This window comes from Cervus elaphus, chromosome 14 (assembly GCF_910594005.1).
Source record: "Cervus elaphus chromosome 14, mCerEla1.1, whole genome shotgun sequence".
In the NCBI taxonomy this organism is placed as follows: domain Eukaryota; kingdom Metazoa; phylum Chordata; class Mammalia; order Artiodactyla; family Cervidae; genus Cervus; species Cervus elaphus.
The window spans coordinates 69,232,229-69,257,710 of record NC_057828.1 but is presented as its reverse complement, the minus strand read 5'-3'; the positions used below and the strand labels follow the sequence as shown (position 1 = coordinate 69,257,710).

Below are 25,482 nucleotides of genomic sequence, written 5' to 3'. Positions count from 1 at the left end.
CTTTTATTTTACAAATAAGTAAAAGAGTGATTAGAAATATTTCAACTGTTAACAAAATTAGCAAGCAGATATTTAAATCCAGGACTTCTCATTCTACAACTCATGTTCCTTGTAATACACTATACTGATCATTATCTTACATTAAGCACAAGAAGATTGATTTTTAAAAGATCTACAAGTAAAGCAATGACCATAGATGTTTAGAAGATATCAGTATGAAAATATGTAAAAGAAAATTCAAAACATTTTGAATAATTTTGCAAATATAGTAACAGAAGTATGGTTCATATCTTCTGTACTATCTTTAAGCTCTCTAATTAATTTCTTTCCTGATTCTATTTTTTATTTAATTGAAGACATTCCATTGAGTTTTTCTTTAAAGAGCATTTCATTTTAGAGTCAAGACAAATTAACACATAAAACTAGACTTTGATTGAAGTTTACTGTAAATATATAGTAAATTGCTTTGGGACCTATGTATACTATTTAGCTGAGGTATTTTTCCTACATTATTTTTGACAATTCTGCTTTGTTAAAGCTAATAGTGTCCTAATTACACCAATGGAGACCATTTCCCATTAAAATGAATAGCATTACTTTCATAGTCAAGTAACAAAAATATTTCTAATCTCATGCCAAAATATATCACTTATAAGCGAGAATCGATGTATGCAAAATAACAGACGTAAAAAAGTTGGACTGTCCTTTGATACATCCTGATATATACTGAAGGGCAGCAGTAACTTATGTAATAATTCTCTAAGTTGAATCAACATTATCCAGGGATCAAAATAAGAAAAATATATAAACCCAATGTCAATGTATCCATAATCATTCATTTAGCAAGTTATAAGATTTAAATATTACACTAATTTTGTGGTGTTCATGTTGGAGAAGGCAATGGCACCCACTCCAGTACTCTTGCCTGGAAAATCCCATGGACAGAAGAGCCTGGTGGGCTGCAGTCCACGGGGTCGCTAAGAGTCAGACACGACTGAGCGACTTCACTTTCACTTTTCACTTTCAAGCATTGGAAAAGGAAATAGCAACCCACTCCAGGGTTCTTGCCTGGAGAATCCCAGGGACGGGGGAGCCTGGTGGGCTGCCGTCTATGGGGTCGCACAGAGTCGGACACGGCTGAAGTGGCTTAGCAGCAGCAGCAGCAGCATTAGTAACTTTGGTAAAAACCCACTTCAAAGGGATGCAGAGACCTTGAGGAAGGTAGCATCTATTGACCTCAGTCTTAGGTGAGAGATGAACTTATTCTCAAGGCAGGCCTGACTCCCCTAAGTCTCACCATTTGAAAATAAATAAATTGAATTTCCAGCATTCATTATTGGAGGCCACTTTGAAAGAACAACACACATCATGGAACGTAATCATTTGTTTCCTGCTGATCATTATGAACAAAGGCAGTCTCAATTTCAGTGTCTCCTCTTAGAGTTTCCTGTTCACTTTCGTGTTTTTTAATATCCATCTGAATCAACAATGAAAAATCACCTTCAATAGCTGTATTTATCTCTATGGGAATAGATACTTAACTTGATGGAGGGCCCTTTCTAAAGGCTCTTCTGACAATTATGATTTAACCACCAAATTATCGGAAACTCAAGCAAAGAATATTAGTTGTTTTTTTTTTTTTTAATGCTATAGCTAATAGGAGAGAGCTAAAGAAATGCAAAGTACATTTCGTGCACATTTTTGATAAAGCTGTCAGAATTACTTCATATATTTTTTTTACTTAATATATTAAAAGCATAATGTTTAACAATTAAAATCAGTGGATCACTCACAATATTTTCCATCCAATGAAATAAATGCACTTACCAAACTTCAAGAGACATTTCCAGAATCATTTCAGTGACCTAGAACAGACAAATTAGTCAGGTAGGTCATAAAATGGATGTGTGTTATATATAATGCAAACAAAGTCAAAATAATTTTTGAGTGACAGATGACTTTTAACCTAAAACTACGTTAAAAATAAAAGTACTATAGCTCTATTAAGATCCTAAATTATAGGTGTATTTCAGTAAATAATTCTTTGCTATTTTTTCATGAGCTAAGCCTACTTTATAATCATTCTTTTCTTTTACTTTTTGGCTGTGCCATGGGGTATGTGGGATCACAGTTCCCTGAACAGCGATCCCACTGTAAGGCATGAACCTTCATCCCTACAGTGGAAGGGCAGGGTCTTTAGCACTGGACCACCAGAGAAGTCCTATACATGATTTTAACAAGCATAACAATTGCGTTGATAGGGTTGTTATCCTCTTTCATCAAAAAAAAGCAGTGCATTTAAAAATCATTTTTCAAAAATCATAAAAATTTCCTGAGATTTAAAACTACAGAGATGTGTACCATTATTTAGGGGCTATCCCCAGGCCTCAAAATCAGGGGCCAAAGTTAAAGAAAACCTGGATGAAAAGGTCACAATTGCGCATTTGTGACAAATGTACGCTGTAGTAAACCAAAGACAGAATGCCTGTCCAGGGTGGACAGCAAGACCTGGGGGCCAGCCAACTGTGGTCAGTGTAAGAAACTTCTCAAACTGGGACGTGGGGCTCAAGTTTTTATTTCTTCAATACTGTGTGAACCAACCAAACTTCTGGGAGGACTCTATCCTTCCAACAGGCCGATTTGGGTTTAATGAAGAAAAGAATGACTAACATCCACGAGAAAAGGCATATTAAAAATGTCTTTCCAGAGACTATAAATCTATTGTATAGAAAGACCTTCTCAATATTATCCCTGCCATGAGTGATAAATGATGTAGCTTTAGATGGTTACGAGAACCAAATGAGAAAATGTTTCAAAGTTTGCTGCACAATTGTAAGCTGGTGCTATTATTTTTATTACATCAGTTACCTTAAGAATATAGTTTGAATGAATGTGCTGAATACCTTTAAATAGAACAGAAGTAGGATATGCCTCTTAAAATGGGAAGAGGATATTTTTTGAGCCAACACAAAATGCTGCAGATTATTGACTTTTTCTTTTTTTGGTTTCAGGAGATGGAATAAAACAAACTAGACGGAGCTTTCCAAAATGTTAAAAAAAGCTCATGGATAACTCTCAGTACTGAATTTTATGAGTAAGAAAAAGGCATGGAAATTATCTGTACAAAAATTTGCCTCTCCCACTAGATTGTAAGCTCTGTCTTAAGTAGGTCTCTATTACAAGTTCATTACAGTGTTTGGCATACAACATACAATCAATAAGTATCTGTTGAATTACTGTGCATGTGTGTGTGGAAGAGGAGCAAATAAGGTATCATTTCCAGTCAAGAAACATTTCATTGCTACTAGAGGAAAAAATCATAGGCTGGTCCCACCCACACAGCAGTTCTCATAAGGAATTCTATGAATACTCAGTATTACTCTGAAGTTGATAAAATAATCAAGAATCCCAGTACAAATGGAATTATGCGTACCTAGATAAATTGTAATTCAGTTTTAAATCAAAAAGGTGATTGGCTTATAAACAATTTATGTAATTGCTGTGCATTCTATCAAGGAAAGCACTGCTCAGACCACATTTCAGCACATTTCTATTTCCACATTCCAAATGGAGTCTTTCCCAAAGAGGGGTTTGGAAAGCATTTTACACTGAGTGAGTTTAATTCTTTAGATATTTAGTAAGAAAAACAAGTGGATATAACACAGTCTGCTTGTTTAAAAAAAGAATACATGAAAACTGATATTAAAATGAGACTAGATTTACTGTTTTTATCTACAAAGGGCAAAAGCCCCAAGAAAGAATGGAAATTAAAAGAACAAGATTACAATACGGAGTTTTCTAACTCATGGAAAGATTCAAAGTTGGGATGGGCTTCCTAATTCAATATGACACCTCGTGATAGAAAGTGGAAAAAAGCTGGCTTCTCAACTGGTAGATCTCTAAATATTTTAAATTTAAAAACATCTGATGCCTGAATATATCTAATGCTTACTTGTCCCAACAATAATAGAAGGAAAATTAACTGCTCTGTTTATGGTCATATTTATTTTCTCCATGAGAATGTCCCTTCTACATCCAAATGCAACATTTCTTGGCTAAGACACTCATGATCCTAGACAGACTGAGAAGACTCTTTAAACGAAGGCAGGAGGAGAGAAGAGAAGACATGACTTTTCTGAAATTTGGAGTATTATAGAAGGTGCTGCCATGGTCCTTGTCACATGGATTCAGGTCCTTACTTCCATGTATTGCCCCAGAGGACCACCCACAACCTGGAAGAAATTTTAAATTCTCCCACTTGATGCTCTATGTTCAGACATGCTATGAAGATGGACATTCACAATCTCTCTGCATCTTTCACCTGGAACATATCATTACAGATAAAAGAGCTACAAAAATATGTACTTCCTATGAGGCATTAAACAACTATTGAAAACTCCTTCCCACACACTGCATGAAGCAGTTCTGCATCACCCTCTTCCAGGTTGCTTGCATTAGCAAGGCTATTAAAAGGAAAGGTGGTCAAATCTCCCTGGTCTCCTCAACCCCTAAATACACTTAGTCAGAACAATGAAGAGAAGTCCACCTCTTCTAGGAATTACTAATATAAAAAGCAGGCTACTGCATATTCTAGGGGGAAACAACAATCTCTTTTTTGAATTTCACAGTATAAAACAGTTTTAGATGCTTACAGGGGAAGATGTTCAGTTGGGGCAGTCAGGGGAGGGGAACTATAGATAAGAAACTATTTTTTAAAGTCATTTCAGACTTAAAAATAATTTTTAAGGTATTTAACCCACTAATTCTCTTGTAAACTCCCCAGGGTTATTTTGAAATAATAAAGCGAATATAGTAAGCATAGTGCCCAGCATTAAGAAAGTCCTTTAAAATTATTTCCAAAGGATACACACAGTCAAATAAGTTTTAACTTGAAAATCTATTCTGTTAGTAAAGAGCTCTTCAAATATGCCACACCATCACTTATTATAACACTCCAGTATTTACAGACTTTACTTTCAATAAAACTTATTTTGAATTCTGATCCCTTCTAAGTACTTTACTCATTTTACCCCCTTGTAAGAAACAAAGAGCAGCTTATCACCATGTTGACTCAATAATCATTACATCTTTCAAGAGACTGACATGATATTTTCTAATTTATCTGTATTTACCTGACCTAGGCAAGATAACAAAAAAATTATATCAACAAATAAGGGTCATTTTTACAAAGAATCATGTTTGTATAAACTGTAACTTCATCCTATGAAGAAGGAATTGGATGTGGATGTAAAAAAGTAGGCAATCCAGGTGCAGAGGGGAAATTATAATCTCACCAATACAAGTCACAGCTAAATAAATTTTGCATGTTTAAAGTTGAATGATACACTGCTAAAAGCATTTTTTTAAAATACATATGATTTTTTTATATCACTGTAAACTAACATTTTTTAATTGAGATATAATTCCACATACCATTATATTAGTTTCAGGTACATAACAATGATTTGGTATCTGTATATATTGCAATAGGATCACCACAGTAAGTCTTGCTAACAAATACAGTTTCTTAATAAAATTAAATTTGCTTTCACTACCAGGAATCATATAATCCATCACCCAAGAATTCAGAGCTGTTGTACCTCCCAAAATATCCCAGACAGTCTTAAAAGATTTGAAAGGCAAACAAATACACTATTATTTTTGTGGCCATGTTTCACTTTATCACAGAGTTTTCCTGTTTACATTTGACAATAGTCTCTTTTTCCATAAATTCCCTTTTTTTAACGTGGACACTGGAAATTCAGAAAGAACTGTGTAACTGTCAGCTATCATACAATAAACCAGACTTCCTAAAGCACTACTATGAAACCAAAATACTACTCTTTTTCAAATGGGAGTCTCTCATGCTCTTAAGTTTTTCTCTTTTTTAAACTTCATTTACTTTCATTATGCTCGTCTGAGCACTTTTCAGGTTTTCTGTGTTTCCCACAAGGGCATTCATTTATCCATTCTTTCAAAAATGAAAGTATCTGATGCCTGTCAGGTCAGATAAGTAACATTAAATAGACTGAAAGTGTCCTAGTCCTTGATGAAGCTTCGATCCAGAAGAGGATCCCAAGGATGCAAGGGCATTCTCAGATGCCCTGAAGTTTAAAAGTTATAAATTGTAGAAGTATCAAAATAGATTCACGTAAGTTTCCATTGCTAGCATGCCAAAATACAAATGCGTTCTCTCATAAAGTCAGGAATTGTTTGGCCTATGTCTGAACTCTGCCCTATTTTAATACAATGGCATTCACATCTTAGCTGAAGATCTCCCAAATTTCTCACAAAATTTTATATTTCTCTTGCTTTCCCTCCAAATTCTGCTCTGTCTCATTCACTGTGCTAAATCGTAGTCTTTGCCTTCACATATCAATACACAGTTTTCCAATGCAATCATTCTGATACTAACTCACCATCAAAACTAGCTTTTCTTAATTTTGTCACTATCTTTTCCATAGGACTCTCTCATTCATCTTCAAGTTGCAGTCAGGAATGCGCAATAACCAAAGAAAACATTCAGTCAAAGTTAAGATACCACAGAAACCATGAAATATGGCTATTTTAAAACAATAACACTAACTTATAAATAAATATGTCCAATTGAAACACCATACAGTGGGAAATCTGAGACCACCTTCCTCAGAGTATTGGCCAAGATAAAGATTTATCTAGAGAATTGAAAAAGTGTAATTTTTACCCATCTAACTTCAAAACCTTAGCATGTTCATGATTTTCTTGAAGTGGGTGATTTTGCTTACACAAAACATACTAAATTTGGAAGAAACCCTATCTTTCCACTTAAAAATGGGATACTGCAACAAACACCGCACTTGATATATTCAGTAATGGGTGACTAGAGCAGTTTTGATTCTGAACTGGGTTGAAACAATGATCACTAAATGTACAGTCTCTACCTGTATATAAAGAAGTTCATTTCGGTCAGTAAGTTCAAATCAGCAAGAGTAATAGTTAAGTCAGGTTCATGAAGCACTTGAGAAATACTTCAATCCAGCCAGTAAAATTATAATGAGAATATTTAATATTTATTTGGTGCTTAGTGGGCCAGGCACTGCTCTAAAAGTTTCCATCTATAAACTCATTTAACCATAACCACAACCTTTAGAGGTAGGTACTACATATAACTCTGCTTCACAAATAGAAGTGCATGGCTAAAAGAAAAAAAAAATTCATCCAACATCATGCAGTGAATAAGTAGCCAAATCATGAGTCCAACCCAGACGGCTGTCTGTCTGACTGAGCCTAGGGTCTGAAAATCTGCACGTCTCACCAGACTCGCTCGCAAGACAACTCTGACTCTCTCCAAACTTATGATTCCAACAAGCACAGCCTAACTCAGGTTTTATGAATGTTAGCTGGGAAACAAAACTGTGGGCTCAAATTGGTTTTCTCCCTCAAAAAAAAAAAAAAAAAAGAAGAAGAAAAGAGAGAGAGAGCATTCTAAAATTGAATTGAATGATAAATCATAGTCCCAGGAAAAGCTGAAGAACTTCCTGCTTTCCAACTTCAGCTGATTCTGTCACTGAGCAATCATTCCATTTTCTTTGTCTCAACACATTAAAGGTAATGCCACACTTATTTTTTGCTCATGTCACCCTGTATTCTTTACATCTATACCTGCCACTTTCAACAGAGCTAGTCTGTTAAAGCTATATCAACCTTCTTGTTTTCAATATCAAACATTCTATATCTTTACCTATCAACTTTTGACTTAGTAATACTTCTGAAGAAAAAGCCAAATCCTGTTTGCTCTAAATTCCCCCATGACCTGGTCAAAACCCTTCCATGACTCACTGATATCAGTAAGATAATACTCAAATTTCAGCATCTTGAATTTGAGCCCTGCTGAGGTTTGATCTCCACGTACCTTCCTTCACACATGAATGCCCTTCCCACCCCCACCCCACCCCCACTGGCACTTGTCTAAACACCATTTCCTGAACATTCTTGTCCTTTCTAGTCCTGGAACTGTGAACAAAGGTCCAGGACTCTTCTCTCCACCGGAATGGCCTTCTGACCTTTCAGTGACCCAACCATATCCTTCCTTTAAGAGCAAGCCCCCACCATTGACCCACAAGGGTCCACTGTGACCACACGCCCGTCCTCATTTCCGGCCACCCTCCCTACGACTGTGCTCCAGCCACGCTCTTCCTCTCGCTGTTCTCAACAAGTCAGGCAAACCTCTGCTTCAAGACCTTCCCACTCCGAGCGCCTTCTGCCTTCAGATATCATCACAGATGCTGTTCTTAGTCACATTTTTGGAAATGCATTTGCAACCCTCTTCACAGACATATGCCTACTCCCCTCCTCCTTCCTTGATTTATTTAGCTCTCTATCCAACATAGGTATCCTTTACTTATTTATCTTACTAGGTATTGGGTTAGGCAAAAACTTCATTCGGGTTTTCTGTATGCTGTTAGGGGACTAACCTAAACAAACTTTTTGACCAATTCAATAGAATATGAGTTCCAGGAGGGGAGGGATTCCTGTTTGTTTGTGTATTGCTGAATAGGTAATGCCTAAAGACTATGCACACAGTAGGTGCTCCATTGTTATTTGCAAATTGTATAAAAGGATGAATAATTCTTATAATTCTCATTTTATACATTGTCTACATGATTTATTTTGTACTTGCATTGCAATTCATAAATCTTGAACTCTAGTTACTGATGTGCTGAAGTGTGTTTAGGGATGAAACAGGCTGTTGCCTGCAGTCTACTTTATTTTTTAATTATAAATTTATTTATTTTTTAATTGAAGGATAATTGCTTTACAGAATTGTGTTGGTTTCTGCCAAACATCAACATGAATCAGCAATAGGTATACATATGTCCCATCCCTCTTGACCTGCAGTTTGTTTTCAAATGTATCAAGATGGAGACTTTCCTGAATGCTCAGTGGTTAGGACACCATAGTTTCACTGCCAAGAGGCTGGGTTTGATCCCCAGTCAGGGAACTAAGATTTCACGAGCCTTATTATGGCCACAAAATATATATATATATATATATACACATACATACATAAGTATGTATCAAGATGGTTTGATGGATGGACAGATAGAAAGATATGTGAAAAGCAAAAAGAATAAAATGTTAATTGTAGAATCTAGGTAGCATTTATATGGATGTCCAATGTAAAAATATTTCAACATTATATATGCTTGAAAATTTTGATAAGAAAATTTAAAAACAATAATACCTTTGAAAGGCCTTTTTTGACTATATAAACTCCATTGCCCACCAGCTGTTCTCTATCACACCCCTCTATTTTATTTTCCCCATAGTATTTATCACTGGCTTATATTATGTTGATTATCCTTTTGTTTCTTGGTACCTATTTACTTTCCCCATCAACATGCAAGCTCCCCAGGAACCATCATCTACCATGTCCTCTGCTGTCTGCCCACCACCTAGAATATTCCCTGGAACACAATCAGTATTGAATAAATAAATCAATGAATAGGTGTGTCATGAGACTGCTTATTCTACTACTTAATCAGCTTATCATAATGTTTACTCCTTCTCCAAACAGACTATTAGTTCCTTGAAAATGAAACTTTTGATAGCTTTCCTGATATGAAGCAAAGTTTTAGGTACACTGTAAAGACTCAGATTCTCATATTAAAAAATAAGCTATGGTTAGGTCAATACTTCAAAGATGCATGAAAAAGATTTCTTAAATTATTACATTATCATTTTCATTAGATATCACTATTACATTATCATTAGATTTTAATTATTAAATTATCATTTTCCATATCTGTAAAGGGGAAGCATTGAAAACTTCTGGGTAAAAACAGTCAAGTGATAAGCAAGACATTCTTTCTAGTGCATAGAAATTCATGAATTTAAAAGTATCTAGAAATAAGTTAATGGAGGGACTTTCCCTGGCGGTCCAGTGGTTGAGACTCAGCGCTCCCAGTGCAGCAGGCGCAGGTTCCAGCCCTGGACTGGGAAGATCCCATATGCCTCAGAGCAACTAAGCTTATGTGCCACAAGTACCGAGGCCGTGCTACCGAGCCCATGCTCTCAGAGCCCACGCTCAGCAACAAGAGAAGCCCCCACAACAAGAAGCCTGCACATCAGAATTAGAGACTAGCCCCTGCTCGCTGTAACTAGAGAAAAGCTAGCTGGCAACAATGAAGACCCAGTGCTGCCAAAAATAAAGAAATAATTCTTTAAAAATAAATTAATTTAAAAAAAAAGAACTCTCTCTCAGATTGAAACTACAAAGGACTCTGGAGAATGGTGTAATGAAAAAAAAAAAGTTGCTTGGCCAACTGTTTTTTCAAGCACGGTAAAGAAAATAATTATATAAGCTACTCAAAATTCAAGAACGCAGAAAGTCTGTTTCAGAGCCCGGCAATCACACACCTGAGCATAGGAAATGACAGGAGAGGTGATGCATATTTTCCTACAGTTTCCTCTCTTAAAATCAATCTTTGAGTCACAGACTGAAAAGCAGAAAAAACCGTTCCATTTTGGAAATGCCAGTCATGCTTACAAAGCCCTCAACAAGGGTCTGTTGAGAACTGACCTTAGTAACATGCGTAGGTAATATTAACCTTTAACCATCTCTAACTCTCAACTCACTGCCTACCAGCAGGTACCTGCCAAGCTGTGTAACTTGTCATGCCTCGGCTTGCTTTCTTCTTTCAAGATTCCATGCCTTGGCAGTTTCTACTAGAAACTAGAATGCTCATAACTGCTTCTCTGCCTACTGAAATCCAGCTTTTTACAAACATACATATTGTTTAACAGGCACACACACACATGTATGAGCCACTGAGTATTATATGTATGGATGGCTAATCTATGCGAATATTATACATATTTTTATAATCAATTATTGTTATATATTTTATATATGGGCTTCCCACGTGGTGCTAGTGGTAAAGAATCTGCCTGACAATGCAGGAGATGAAAGAAATGTGGGTTTGATCCCTGGGTTGGGCAGATCCCCTGGAGTAAGAAATGGCACCCCACTCCAGTATTCTTGTCTGGAAAATTCCGTGGGCAGAGGAGCCTGACAGGCTGCAGTCCACGGGGCCTCAAAGAGTTGGCCACGACTGAGCACATTTTATATGTACTGTTATATACTTAACGTATACACTAATATATGATCATATTTCATACAAAATTATATAAATATAAGTAATAATTATATCAGATTGCATTTAAATGTAATATGCATTACAATCTATTCTATATATTATATATAAATTATATAGATAAATAGAAGCAACTCATTTAATCATAGTGATTCTCCTGTGAGATATTATCTCCACTTTGCATGCTCAGTCAGTCATGTCCAACTCTTTGAGACCTCATGGACTGCAGCCCACCATGCTCCTCTGTGAACCGAATTTTCCAGGCAAGAATACTGGAGTGGGGTGCCATTTCCTACTCCAGGGGATCTGCCCAACCCACTGCCATTTCCTTCTCCAGGGATCTCCACTTCACAGATGAGTAAATTGACATTCAGAGAAGCTAAGTGATTTTGCCAGGATGAAATGGATGGTAAGAAACAAAGGTGGGATTTAAACACCAAACAACCTGGCTTCAAATGACAAGGTGTTAACAGCTATGTTCACGGTTTGACCTGCTCAAAATCACCTACTGATATGGATCCACACCTGGCCTCCTCTCATAACACCATCTTTCTTTATTCTGTCTTCCCACTGCACTCTGTATATTCCTCACTGATGCTTAATCTTGCTGTGTGGTGGTTTCTTTTCATCACATATATCTCCCTGTATCTATTTGCTTTCCCAACCTCTACCTCACCTCTGCCCCAGATGAAGATAATTGAGGGAAGAGCTTCCTATATCTTCTTCTTCTTTAGATGCCTTGAACACAACACAATGATGGGTAGACTCCAGTAAACACTTGAAAGAGTGAAATATGAATGAAATAACTTTAAAATGTGGCCAGTGTATCTCTTGGCACTGGACAGAAAATATATAGAAGACATGCTTCCTGGAGCAGCTAAAGGGATCAGTGGGGAGTGTGCGACCGTAGTGTTCACAATGCACCAGGGTTCCTCTGATTGGATGAGCTGGTCAAGTAGTCCTCAGGGCTTAAGTCAGTTCTTAAGCATGCATGACCACTATTCTAAATTCCTGGCCTACAGGATTTTAGTTTGAAGAGGTTAAAAGATTCAGTCCCAATGAACAACATGTAATTATCATGGAGGTTCAGGAAGAAAGAGATAATTCGGGATGGTAACTATTAGGAAAGGAGGTAAGATTAAGGCATATGTACATTTGAGTGAGAGGAGAGAGATTTGGAAAGTCATTTGAAGGGACAAAAACACTGAGCTGCACCCAACAAGAATAAATTAATGCAGTGACATGCTTTCTGAATCCTGGTTTACCAGTTGCTTACATTTCTTATTGTAAAATACTAGTTTCCTGTAAAAGTAAGTTTCCTGTAAAAAGAATCTAATGTTTTCTCAGTGTAAATAATTTTTCTAGAGTCTTATTATTCTTAAAAAAAATTATTGAAATCTCAGAAATGCAGCACACCTAAGAAAAAAAGAAAGGAAGGAAGAGGATTTCCAAACATTAAACTCCAACTTTACAGATTAACTAGATTTTATCTGACATGAGGTTGAAAAATAATCCTGTTGTGTTGCTTACTTGATTGAAAATAAAAGGAACCTGTTTCTTCTCTCCCACTTTCATAGAAGATATTGGAAACGTTGTTGTCCCAAGAGTTTCATCCATAACATAATTGGCGTCCATTAATGTGATCTGTAGAGAGTAAAAAATAGAGCACAGGTATCAACTTTTTCTGGGATCTTTGGAAATTGTATCTAAAATCTCCACCATACTTAAAAAAAGTGAAATTTTTCAAATAATATTTAATAGTCATTTGAAATCCTAAATATTCTACTAGTAATAATACTTTGTCTTTTCTTTCTGAGTTTCTAACATAATCATTCACTTTTTCACTTTTGTGATTGACCTATTCATTATCATATTTTGAAAAATGAAATTTCTCCCCTCTCAGAGGAAACGCTATTTTGGAATATGAGAAAGAAGTTAATGTAGAAAACGCTTGCAACTGTTGGAAAAGATCTATGTGAACTTATTTTAAAGCTAAGTATTTCAAATTGAAGCTAATAAAGTTAACTTACTTTGACGTCCTAATCAATTGGCAATATTTCATCCTTTGTACTTGGATCCCCCCTTTTAAAACAGAAAGAATGTTTTCTCCAAAGTGCAATTGATTGGCATGGTTTAGTCACTAAATCACGTCTGACTCTTGTGACCCCATGGACTGTAGCAAACTACATGGTGAGGATTAAAGACTCTAGCCCCACCTAACTCCTGCATTTGGACACTCACATAGCTTGATGTGTGGCAGCTAGAAGCTCATCTACCGTATACTGCCAGCTGGACTCCAGCTGCCTACCCGAGAAGAATGAAGGCAGTGAGAGGAAAAATGTGATGCTTTCAAGCTCAACTTGAAGATAACCACCCCCCCAATGACTCACTTGACCCCCACTGACCCACTATCCCCCAATGACTCACTTACCTCTAAAACATTTTCCTGATTAGGATCCAAAATAAATTCAAAGGTCTCATTCCACACAGGGTTTATGTCATTATTGAAGTGTCTTGTTCTCTTCCTGCTGTCAGGGGTTGAAGAGATGAAAAGTTCCACATAGGGGTCTGGAGTGTCAACTGTAGACAGTAAACACAAGTGAGAAGGAAGCAAAAATGTGATTAAATTCTCTTTTTTTTTATCGACATGTGTTATCAGGTTATTTTCAATGAATCTACAATTACATATTTGAAATGTCTGAGACCAAATAATATATAATGGAAGAACATTGTAGGTTATATACTTTCTACATATTACACCCCTGGACTTCCTAACAGTCCTTTGTGAGGGAATCATTTATTAGGTGATCTATTCAGAATTCCTCTGACTGTCTAGACCACTGCAATCAACATCTCAGTCCAACTACAGACAATGATAACAATCTCTTTTAGCTAACCACAACATAACCTCTACCACAGGACTACATGGTGACAAGATTATGAGCTCAGGATCATCATGATTGTTTATATTAGAAAAATTACCCAACTATGTTATTTGCCAAACCAAATAATGAAAGCCAGTGTGACATAAATACTGTTTATAGTTATAAGGATGCCTTGGATGGTTGTACAGGTTGTACACTGAAAAACTCTAAGGGGAGGCATTTACAATAGTAGTCAATACATATTTCTATATTTATTATAGCGGTACTCAATCAGATGGAAGTGAGTGTATCAAGGAAGTGACAGCTTTTTCTGTTGCATGTAAAGACCCACTGAGTCAGGACATGATATGGGTATCACTTTAAACTGAGAGAAATAACTGCATTGAACTGTTTAAATTTCCTCCCTCTCTCTATATATATTTTTAATAGCAAGGCAACTGACTCTGTGTGTGGAAACATTGATCATTCTCTCTTTAGTGGCTCCTCTGAATCTTACACTACTGCACTTTTCCTACAAGACTGTGAACAACTTGAGGTTAGGAACTCCTCTTTGTATCTTCAGAATCTAACAACTATCACAATATTTAAGGTCTCCTAACCTAAGGACTTGATTTTTCTCTTTAACACATCCTCTCCTGTGTGGCCATTATAACTCATAACCACGAAAACCAGCCATCGAATGATGACTGACAGGATATCTGCTGAGCACTTCACATGCATGAATCTCATTCTAATCTCACAAAACAGCACTATAAAGTACTTTTAGTGTTGAGACGACAAGAAATGAGAAATGTTAATATCACACAGCTAGTAAGTATCAGAGCAAGACGCAACTGCAACGGCCATTCTCTCAATGAAATCACGCTCCTAAGTGCTAAAGATGTGATCATAACGGGTGGCTTGCCAAGGAAAGAGGAGCTAGAAAGGAGTTTTGGAGAAGAAGGGAGACAGGAGGAAGGGAAGAGAGGGAGAGTGGAAACAGAAAGAGGGTAAGGGTAGGAAGTGAGAGAGAGAGGTGCAGAAGTTCACCAAAAAAAGATGCAAAAATTGTAAACAAAGGAAAAGCAAAAACAATAGTTCTTAAATAACTGGCTTTCAAAGAATAATTTTTTGAATAATTTTTAAAACAATTTTTAAAAATATACTTTGTCCTTTTACAATAGTTATGGTCAAATAATGTAATTGATGTCCATCACAGTTCTTCTCTGTGGTCATCAGACTTTTTAAGTGGGCTTTTTTTTTTTTTTTTTAACTGTTAAGTTAGAAGACCTACAAATGAAGAATAAGCCTTTGGGATTGTCATTTAGTTAATTTTTCCACTTGGAGTTTATGCATCATTGGTCAAGGGCAGCTGAGTCTTAAAACTGAGAGTATAAGATAAATGCCTAGGGTTTTGATTAAATACACAAAACTATGACCCTCATTCCATAAGACCCATAATCAGATCTATAGTGAGATTGGGGATCTGCATTTTTAAACAATTACTCAGTTGACCTGAGGAGGTCATGTCTGTTCACACTTTTGATATCTTTATTTTAGAGAGAAGGAAATAGCTAGTTATTTTCATTGAATTTATGTATTTCTTCATATTGAGATATAACTGATATATAACATTGTGTAAGGTACACAATGTATTGGTTTAAAACATTTATATATAGCAATTTCTAACTTGATGCTTTTTTCTCTCGACAGATCAATAGTAGACAAATTAGAAAACAGGAGACTAGACAGGAAGGATGGCAAGAGAAAATGGGCCAAAGAAGAGAAGGACATGCTACGAGGGGACTCAACCCACTCCTCAACCAAGAGACGACCGTTCCTTTTCCTTAGCCATGTTTCTGCCATGTCACCAGTGCTCAGGGTTGCAAACCACAAATAAAACTACATATTTAGAATAGCAAGTAGAGGACTTCTCCAGTGGTCCAGTGGTTGAAAATCCACCTACCAATGCAGGGAATACAGGTCTGATTGCTGGTCTGTGAAGATTCCACATGCTGTGGGGCAAATAAGTCCATGAACCACAACTACAAAGCCTGTATTCTAGAGCCCAGGTGTCACAACTAAGGAGTCTGAGAGCCACAGCTGTTGAAGCCCCTAACCCTAGAGCCTGTGCTCCACAACAAGAGAAGCGTCTGCAATGAGAATTCCATGCACTGCAATCAGACCACAACTAGAGAAAGCCCACATGCCGCAAAGAAGACCCAAAGCAGCCAAAAATAACTAAATAAAATTATTAGACTAGCATGAGGTGGAAGATTATAAAGAAAAATACCTTTCCTTTTCTGAGTAGAAGTACATACTTTCAAAGAGAATATGCACTGGCACTTCACATTAAATGTAAAAAAATGTAGCCCTTCCTCATCCCGTAAGTTTAGTTTTTTATGGGACTAACACTCTTTCCCCCCCCCAACCCCCGAAATATTAGAAATGAAGAAGGAAATGGCAACCCACTCCAGTATTCTTGCCTGGGAAATCTCATGGACAGAGGAGTCTGGTGGGTTACAGTCCCTGGGGTCATAAAGACTCAGACCCAACTTAGCAATTTAACAAGAAGAAAATATTGGAAAACAAAAAGCCAAGCAAAAGCTAATCTTGAAAACAAAAAGTATGCCAGGAAGGGGAAGTAAACATGGTAAACATCATCCATTCATTCAACAAATATTTGGGTGCCTACTGAACGTCAGGGACTGCCCATCAAGAAGCAGTTTGAGGGAGCCAAACATGAAAATGCAGATTTGAAACATGGAAGTGAGTCAAATGCTAACAGCCTAATTTTAGAGGCAAGGAAGACAAGCAGATACACTAAACTAGTGACTAGTAACTCAGTCACCCAGGTCGTTACACATACATAATGTTAAATCGTAGGTGGAGAAATGGCCTTATGTGGTTTGATCTTTATTTGAATCTTTGAAAAAGAGGAGGGACAGTTTTTCTCCACTCAAACAAGAAAGAGAAAGTAGAAAGTGAAGTTCTTTGTGAGGAACTAGATAGGGGCAGGAAGCAGCAAATTGAAGCGGCATGAATCAACTAGTGATATTACCATCTTGTCATTTTGGACTCTCCTTGGGTCATATGCTTTTCCAGATTCTAACTCTTGCAAAATAATTAAGAAAATACCACACAACATGATGCCAGCCCTGTGTTTATATATCAGAACATCGGCAGATTTTTTTTTAAATCTTTTGGCCATGCCACATGGCATGAGGAATTTAGTTCCCCAGTCAGGAAGTGACCCATGCCCCTTGCATTGGCAGTGCAGTTGTAACCACTGGACAACCAGGAAAGTCCAACAGACATTTTTTTAAAAAGAAAAAAATTGAAATCGAGTGCAAATTTGTCATTTTAGATTCTTATTTTTACTTTTGAATACAGTCAATACTCTAAAAGTTTTGTCAAGACTGGTGGTTTTTCTAGTTTTGCTTCATTAATAAGACACATCAAAGAGGAGACATCAAAGGCTGCTAGACAGTGGAAAACCACCGACAGATGCAAACCGTGATACTGAAATCGGCATCATTGCTTATCTTTGCAAGTTAAGAAACAGCTGTAGCGGTGGTGGACAACACAGGATGAAAGGAAGTTTTAAGAGGCTATTTTAAAATTGGGTTAAGAGAATCACATATCTCAGCTCACTTTAAAAAAAAAATCTATAATCTTCATTGGCAGGAAGCTTTGAAAGGGGACATCAGTCCATTTTTGGCAGCAAAACTTAGCCATACTTTATAGAGTAATTCCTAGAAATGCATTAAGGGGAGAAGAAAGTGAAACACATGAAAAAAAACTTTATTTCATGCCTTTGTGAATTAAGGCCTATCGGATTAACAGGGTGTTGAGTCACTGATTCAGCTTCACCTTGATTAGCTCCAACGAAATGGGTGGTAAAGATGCAATGTGTGGGCTCAGACTTTCTTACATCGTATCCTTTTGTTTGAATCGTGACTAACAAAAATGTTGGGGATGTGAGATACAGATCTTTTTTTTCGCTCCCATAAAGATGACATGAAACTACACGCATCAGAAATAACCTCAGAATTCCCGGGTTGTAAAACTTCTCATAAACTTCAGTAGCTGAAGGAGTGCCCGCCTAAAGTCATAACAAGGCCATCTGTCATTTCAGTTTTGTCTGAGTCATATGATGACATTATATGATTCATCCCAGGAGCTGGTGGCAGCTTCGACACTCCAAGTTTGATTTTAAATATGCTCCATTTGCTTCTCACACCCACCTTGCTCAGCAGCACCTTAAACCCTTTGCTTCAAATAATGCTGGTCCATGTGCTGTGCTTAGTCGCTCAGTCGTGTCCGACTCTGCAGCCCGTGGACTATAGTCCACCAGGCTCCCCTGTTCATGGGACTTCCCGGGCAAGAATACTGGATTTGATTGCCATGTCCTCTTCCATGGGATCTTCCTGACCTAGGGATCAAATCCGACTCTCCAGAGTCTCCTGCATTGTAGGTGGATTCTTTACTGCTGAGCCACTGGTGAAGCTCAAAGATGCCCCATAATGTTACAATTCATGTGATATATGCAGCAAAACAAACAAACAAACAAACGAAAGGAAAAGTCTCCCCCAAATCTACAGCAAAATATCCCATTTTGGGGACTTCTCTGGTGGTTCAGTGGTTAAGAATTCACTTTTCAATGCAGAGGACTCAGGTTGGATATCTGGCCAGGGAACTAAGATCCTACATGCCTCTGAGCAACTAAGCCCATGAGCTGCAATTACCGAGCCTACATGCCACATCTGAGAGTCTGTGCACCACAACAAAAGATCCTGCATGATGCAACAAAAGGGCCAAGTGCTGCATCTAAGACCCAATGCAGCCAAATAAATTAAAAACAAAAACAAAAAAAATCCCATTCTGAATAGCTGCAATCCACTGACAGTGAGCTTAAAGCAGTGTTTCCCAAAACACAGTCCACTAAAGCATCTTCACAAAATCACCTGGAGTGTTAAAATGCAGACACCTTGCATTTTCAGAGTCTTCAGCATGGACCTGGAAATCTGCATTTTTACAACTTCATCAGATGATACTTAGGCACACATGTTTGAAAAGTGGGGTTTAAAGTACATTATGACAATCATGTATCACGGGCTTCCCTGGTAGCTCAGATGGTAAAGAATCCACCTGCAATGCAGGGGACCTGGGTTCGGCTCCTGGGTCTGGAAGATCCCCTGGAGAAGGAAACGGCAACCCACTCCAGTATTCTTGCCTGGAGAATTCTGTGGACAGAGGAGCCTCATGGGCTATAGTCTGTGGGGTTGCAAAGAGTCAAACACGACTGAGCAGATAGCACACACATGACAATCAAATAAAGAACAATGGTTTAATAACACCCACAGAAAATAGAAACATTTTGGCATTGAGAAGTCAACAAGCTCACCAACCTTCGTCATGGAGTTATTCTGCCTGTGGACTATATTAAGCACAACAAATTAATTCATGTCTGTTTCTCTCTAGCCATTAAATACATTTTCAAGTGACCAAATGAAAACAAATCCAAGAATAAAGTACATGAGGGTGTGTGAGCTGGCACTCTATTTAAGGTGATAGACTAACATTCAAGTGTTCTGCTTCAGTTGCCACCAAAGTATGAATGCCATAGTAAGACCAAAAATTAAATAATAATTTGTTGAAAAAATGACTCTGAATACTATTCTCCAATGGGGTCACTCCTTTAAACATTTATGATTTAGGAATAATAATTGGAGAATTTACAGCTTTTAAACTTAAAGATTTAAAAAAATAAACTTTTTTATGATGCCAACCTTTTCACTATTCCCACGCTTTTTGTTGTTCAGTTGCTAAGTCACGTCTGACTCTTTGCAACCCCATGGACTGCACACCAGGCTCTTCTGTACTTCCCTATCTCCCAGAGGTTGTTCAAATTAATGTCTGTTGAGTTGGTGATGCTATCTAACCTCCTCATCCTCTGCCAACCCCCTCTCCTCCTGCCCTCAATCTTTCCCAACACCAGGATCTTTTCCAGAGAGTCAGCTCTTCATATCAGGTGGCCAAAGTATTGAAGCTTCAGCAACAATCCTTTCAATGGATATCCAGGGTTGATTTCCTTTAGGATTGACTTTAGGATTGATTTCCTTTTTGATCTCCTTGCTGTACAAGGGACTCAAGAGTCTTCTCCAGCACCACGGTTTGAATGCATCAATTCGGGCTCAGACTTCTTCAGCACTCCCTGCACTATGCCGGCTCATTTACTGATATAAGCCCTGGGAAAGCGATGGTTAGCTCCACTATAAACATATGAATTTCAGTAACAGTTTAGTTCCTTTCTTAATGTAATATTTTTATTGAAGGATAAGACAGATGCAGAAAAAATTATTAATAGATGATTTTAACCATACATTTTGCTGAATTTTCATAAAATGAACTCATCCATGATACCACCACCCGGATAGAGATACAGAATAATATCAGTACTCCAAAAGCCTTCCCCATCTCCTCCAAAAGGGTGACCATTACCCTTCTTTTGTCACTAGAGAATATTTTTACTTTTATTTTTATCCTTATATACATAGAATCAAGAACAGTATGTACTCCTGTACATATCAGTCTAGCTTACTCTGCTCACCATTAAGTTTGTGAGATTCATCCATATTGACATGTGTAGAATAACACACTCATTAATTATTAATGTAAACTGTTTTACTGTTTGAGCATTTCATAAAATATTTATCCATTCCACCGTTAGTGGACATTGGATTGTTTCTACTTTGGGCCATTACTAATGGTGCTGCTACGAACATTCTTAGACGTGACATTTGGTGCACACATTTTTATGTTTCTGATGTGAAATTCCTAAGAATTCAATTACTTGGATGTGGAGTTATTATGTCTTTGTACATCCTGATGTTAATACTCACATGGCAGAAATCATACTCCATATTTAACATTGTCAGTTTTGCAATTTTAAACATCTGATGGATTTGTAACAATATCTCACTATAGATTAAATTCACACATCTTGCATGACTATCTGAGGTTGAATAATTCTTTATGTGTTTCTTTTGATCTGTTGGATACATTCTTGAGTAAAAGACATACTCAAAATTTTGTCCAATAAACTTGGCATTACTTATTAGAAATGCTGCCTTTAACCCTAATACTACAATATAAACATTTCATTAATCAAGTGGTTGTATAAGTGTGTATGGACTTACAGACTGTCTACTGTATTCATTTAAGCTTGTACAAATTCAATTAGTGTTATTACAGTATTACAGTTTATAATAAATAATAGCTTTATAATAAATTATTATGATAATTATTATATTTTATAGTAAATTATTATACTGTAAATTATTATTATTATTTTATTTCAGCACTTAAAAAATGTCATTCTGTTACCTCACGGCTTCTATCTGGTCTGTTGAGGGATTTACTTTCAGTTCTTTTCTTTTCTCTTGTTCAGTCGCTCAGTTGTGTCTGACTCTTTGCGACCCCATGGACTGCAGCACGCCAGGCTTCCCTGTCCTTCACCATCTCCCAGAGTTTGTTCAAACTCACGTCCATTGAGTCGTGATACCATCTAACCATCTTATCCGCTGTTGCCCCTTTCTCCTCCTGCTGTCAATCTTTTCCAGCATCAGGGTCTTTTCCAATGAGTCAGCTCTTGCTATTCTGAATATATCTTTTCCCCTCTGGATGCTTTTAGGATGTTTTTTCTTTGCCTTTAGTTTTCAACAGTTTTAATGCAATATGCGTAATATCTGATTTTTTTTGTATTTACCCTTGAGTTCATAACAGCATTTTTATCAGTGACAGAAAATTCTCAGCCATTATATCTTCAAATATTATTTCTGCCCCATTCTCTTTCTCTTCCCCAGAGATTTTTAAATCATACCCCAGATATTCATTATACTATAATCTATATTTTATTTCACATTTTGTTCTCTGTATTTTAGTCTGGATACTTTCTACTGGCCTATTCAGTTTACTAATTCTCTCTTTTCAACTGCCTTCAAACTATGGCAAACCCATCTACTGAACTTCGATTTTCATTTAGTGTGTTTTGAGTTTCAAATTTTCTATTTGCTTTTTTTCTATGCATCTGGATCCCTGGTAGAATTCTCCATCTATTTTCTTGAACATCTATTTTGCCATCTATTTTCTTGAACATATTAATCTTAGTTAAAGTTCATATCCAGTACTCAGGGATCTATTTATTTCTGATCTTGTTTTTTTGGTCTACCGGGCAATTCTTGACTGAATGCCCAGAACTTTTCATGAAGAATTGTGGAGGAGCTAGATCTACCTCCTCAGAGACCCATCTTATTCTCTGGCAAGCAGTGAGAATGGGTTGAATCTGCTCAATTTAATAAAAAACTGACGACTTAAATCAAAAACTGACTTGACTTAAAGTTCAGTCTACTTCTTATCCACTCTCATCCAAAACCTCTCAACTGAGAGCCTGGGGTGTGTCCTTGGCCCCTTTTATTTGGCAGTTCTGATAGCCATTTTTCTTTTCCTCTTAGCACTATGATACTGCCAACAACACTGCTTTGCTTTTCTCATATTTTCTGTTGGCTTCTTAGCCTGTTGCCTTGTATAAATTACAGATTTGGCTGCTACACATGGTGAAGGTGCTGACTTCCAGGCTTCTCTATGCTTCCCTTCTCTCGGGGATCTTGCCCCTCAAACCCTAACTGACTTGGTTCTGAAATCCAGCTTTCATATTCCCCAAGTCCTTTGAGATTGCCAAAGTTCTAGTGGATTCCCTGCTTCTTCACCACTTGGCCACATCTCACATCCCCATCACCCCCACACCCACTGAGATTCCACAGTGGATTGAGTGGGAAGTGGCTAGCAGAATACTGGACCTAATTCAATGACTTTTCTTCTCACTGAGATCTTAGTCCCTCAAATCTTAGTTGACTCAGAGGCTTTTCAATCTTTCAGACATTTAAAAAATTAATTTAATCTGTATTTTCTAAATTGCTCTTAGGAGACAGGAAAGCTCCACTGTTAGTTACTTCAGCATAGTCCAATGATCATTTAACTATTAACTTGAATAAACATATAACTAATCCCTATTCTTTTTTATTTCCATCCTCCATGTAGTTGTTCAAACATTTACTGCTTTTCTCCAGTCACCTATACTACTCACTATTTCTCATCTCAGAAAACAATTCGGGTTCACACTTCACTAGGAAAACAAGAAGTAGAGGATTAAATGCTCTCTTCTAGTTTCTCTTCCCCATCCCTCACAATTTAAAAAATATATTTATAGTAGGAAATTGTATTTATTCATACTTAAATTCTTCCCTGATGTCTTAGAAGAAAAAGTTTCCATATACTCTTTTCTCAATTTCAGACTATTCCACCTCCTCTCAGAGATTTCTCATTTATTTATCCCCAACCCCAAATGTAACCTGTAAATATTTGCTTGGGCATGGCTGCTTCCTTTCAACTTATAAATATAAACAAACATTGATTATTCAAAAAAAAAAACACACAATTTTAATTGATTCTGCCAATTCCTCAAGATTTTTCTTCTCTTTCGTCAAATTTTTGGAAAAATAATATAGTTTATATTTACTGCTTCTAAGGCCCATTAGCCATAAACTCCTAACCTATTATGCTCTGCCTTATTTTATTACCATAATCAGTCTATTCTCTCTTATTTTGCAGTTTTGTTGAGATGTAATTGACAAATGACACTGTGTAAGTTTGAGGGATACAATATGATTATTTGCTACACATACCTACTGCCAAATGATTACCACAGTTGAGCTAGTTAACACCTCCATTTCCTAGCATAACTGCCTTTTCTTTTTTGTGGTAAAAACATTTAAGATCTACTCTCTTAGCTAATTTCAGGAATATACTACAAGTATTTTTTTTTTTAATTTTAGATGTATTTATTTATTTGACGGTGCCAGGTCTTAGTTGTGGCATGTGGAATCTAGTTCCCTGACCAAGGATGGAACTCATGTCCCCAGCATTGGGGGCACAGAGTCTTAGCCACTGGACTACCAGGGAAGTCCCATAAACATAATACAATGTTATTAACTACACTCAGCATGCTGTACATAAGAGCCCCAGAACTTATTCTTCTTATAACTGGAAGTGTGTACTTTTAAACAAATATTTCTCTATATCGACCTCCTCCCCTCATCAACTCTTGACAGTCACCATACGCCTATCATAACTTCAATGTAAAATTCAATAAGTTTTTTTTTCTCAATTTTCATTTGATTTGGCACATATGCAATGCCCTTTATGCAATTATCTTCTTTTCTGTTCAAAATATCTTTTTTTTTCTGATTCCCTAACTACATCTCTGTTTCCTCATTGTATCTGAAATCTTTTACCCCCAGCTTACCACTAAACTATGGACTTTCTCTTCACTGATCTTACACATCTCCATTAGAATGTTTTGGAAGAAACTGAACTCTTTAAAAAATGTAGAGCTCACATAGTCAAAACCATTTGAAAAGGAATTATCACAGCTATTTATACAGTTTTGGGGTTTATTTGTCGCCCTATCACACAGCATGTGGGAATCTTATTTCCCTGACCAGGAAGCAAACCCATGTCCCCTGCAGGGGATGGACAGAGTTCTCACCACCGGACCACCAGGGAAGTCCCATACAGTCTTAAGAATACCCAATGTGCACCCTTCAAGACACACAGCACATATCAGTCCTACAGTATAACTATTCTCAGATCCTCTAAAGCCATTATCTTCAGGTTTAAATGGCAGTCATCATACATTCCTCCTTGCAGCCTTGAGGAAATGACAAATATAAGATTTTTGATTACACAACCATATATTACCTATTGCTAAATAGTCCATTTTGAAATTTTTTCCCTAAATGCAAAAGGAAAGAAAAAACAAAGCAAAACAAAACCCAAGAAACTAAAATAAAAACATGTTCTTTTTCCTGACTTTCTTATTTTTATTGAATAGTACCATCATTTCTAGCTGTTTGAGAGTTGCTCTCTTTTCCTCATAGCTCCTGTTTCCAACTTTTACCTATTTCACCTTTAACATGCTGGCTCCTCAGTTCCTCTCAAAATGTCCCTTACCCAGTTCAACTAAGTCACCTGGACTAGTCACACAATTTTCTTTGCTGCTTATCTTCCCACATTCAAGCCACTCTCTGTAATGCTGCCATACTTGTCTTCATGAAACACTTTTGACCCTCATTGCAAGTCTAACCACTGTGATAACAGGCCTACCAGGGCCTCTGCCACTGGACACCAGGTTTCTTTCTGGTCAGTGACCCTCCTCCAACAGGCACTAGAACATTCAGGCCATGGAGCATCTCTGGAGTCCACACATTTCAAACACACTGCACGGTCACATTGATGGCAGAAGCATCTGTTCTATCCAAGAGAACATTGCTTCTCTTTTACTTAAGCATATCATTGTGTTTTCATTGGACAGTTTAGCTGATAACTAAACACTAGTCATTCATAACTAAAGATTATTCAAA

At 37.0% G+C, this 25,482-nt stretch overlaps 1 protein-coding gene across 1 annotated transcript in view; it reads right to left on the bottom strand.

Moving 5' to 3' along the window:
• The window catches only part of PLA2G4A (phospholipase A2 group IVA), a 161,404-nt gene that overhangs the window by 71,342 nt on the left and 64,580 nt on the right, over positions 1-25,482 (bottom strand). Inside the window, exons 4-6 of the mRNA XM_043923575.1 lie at positions 13,567-13,715; positions 12,666-12,779; positions 1,828-1,865 (exon numbers count right to left, since the gene is read on the bottom strand). Of these exons, the coding sequence (XP_043779510.1) occupies positions 1,828-1,865; positions 12,666-12,779; positions 13,567-13,715 (301 nt within the window). The remainder of the gene's footprint in view (positions 1-1,827; positions 1,866-12,665; positions 12,780-13,566; positions 13,716-25,482) is intronic.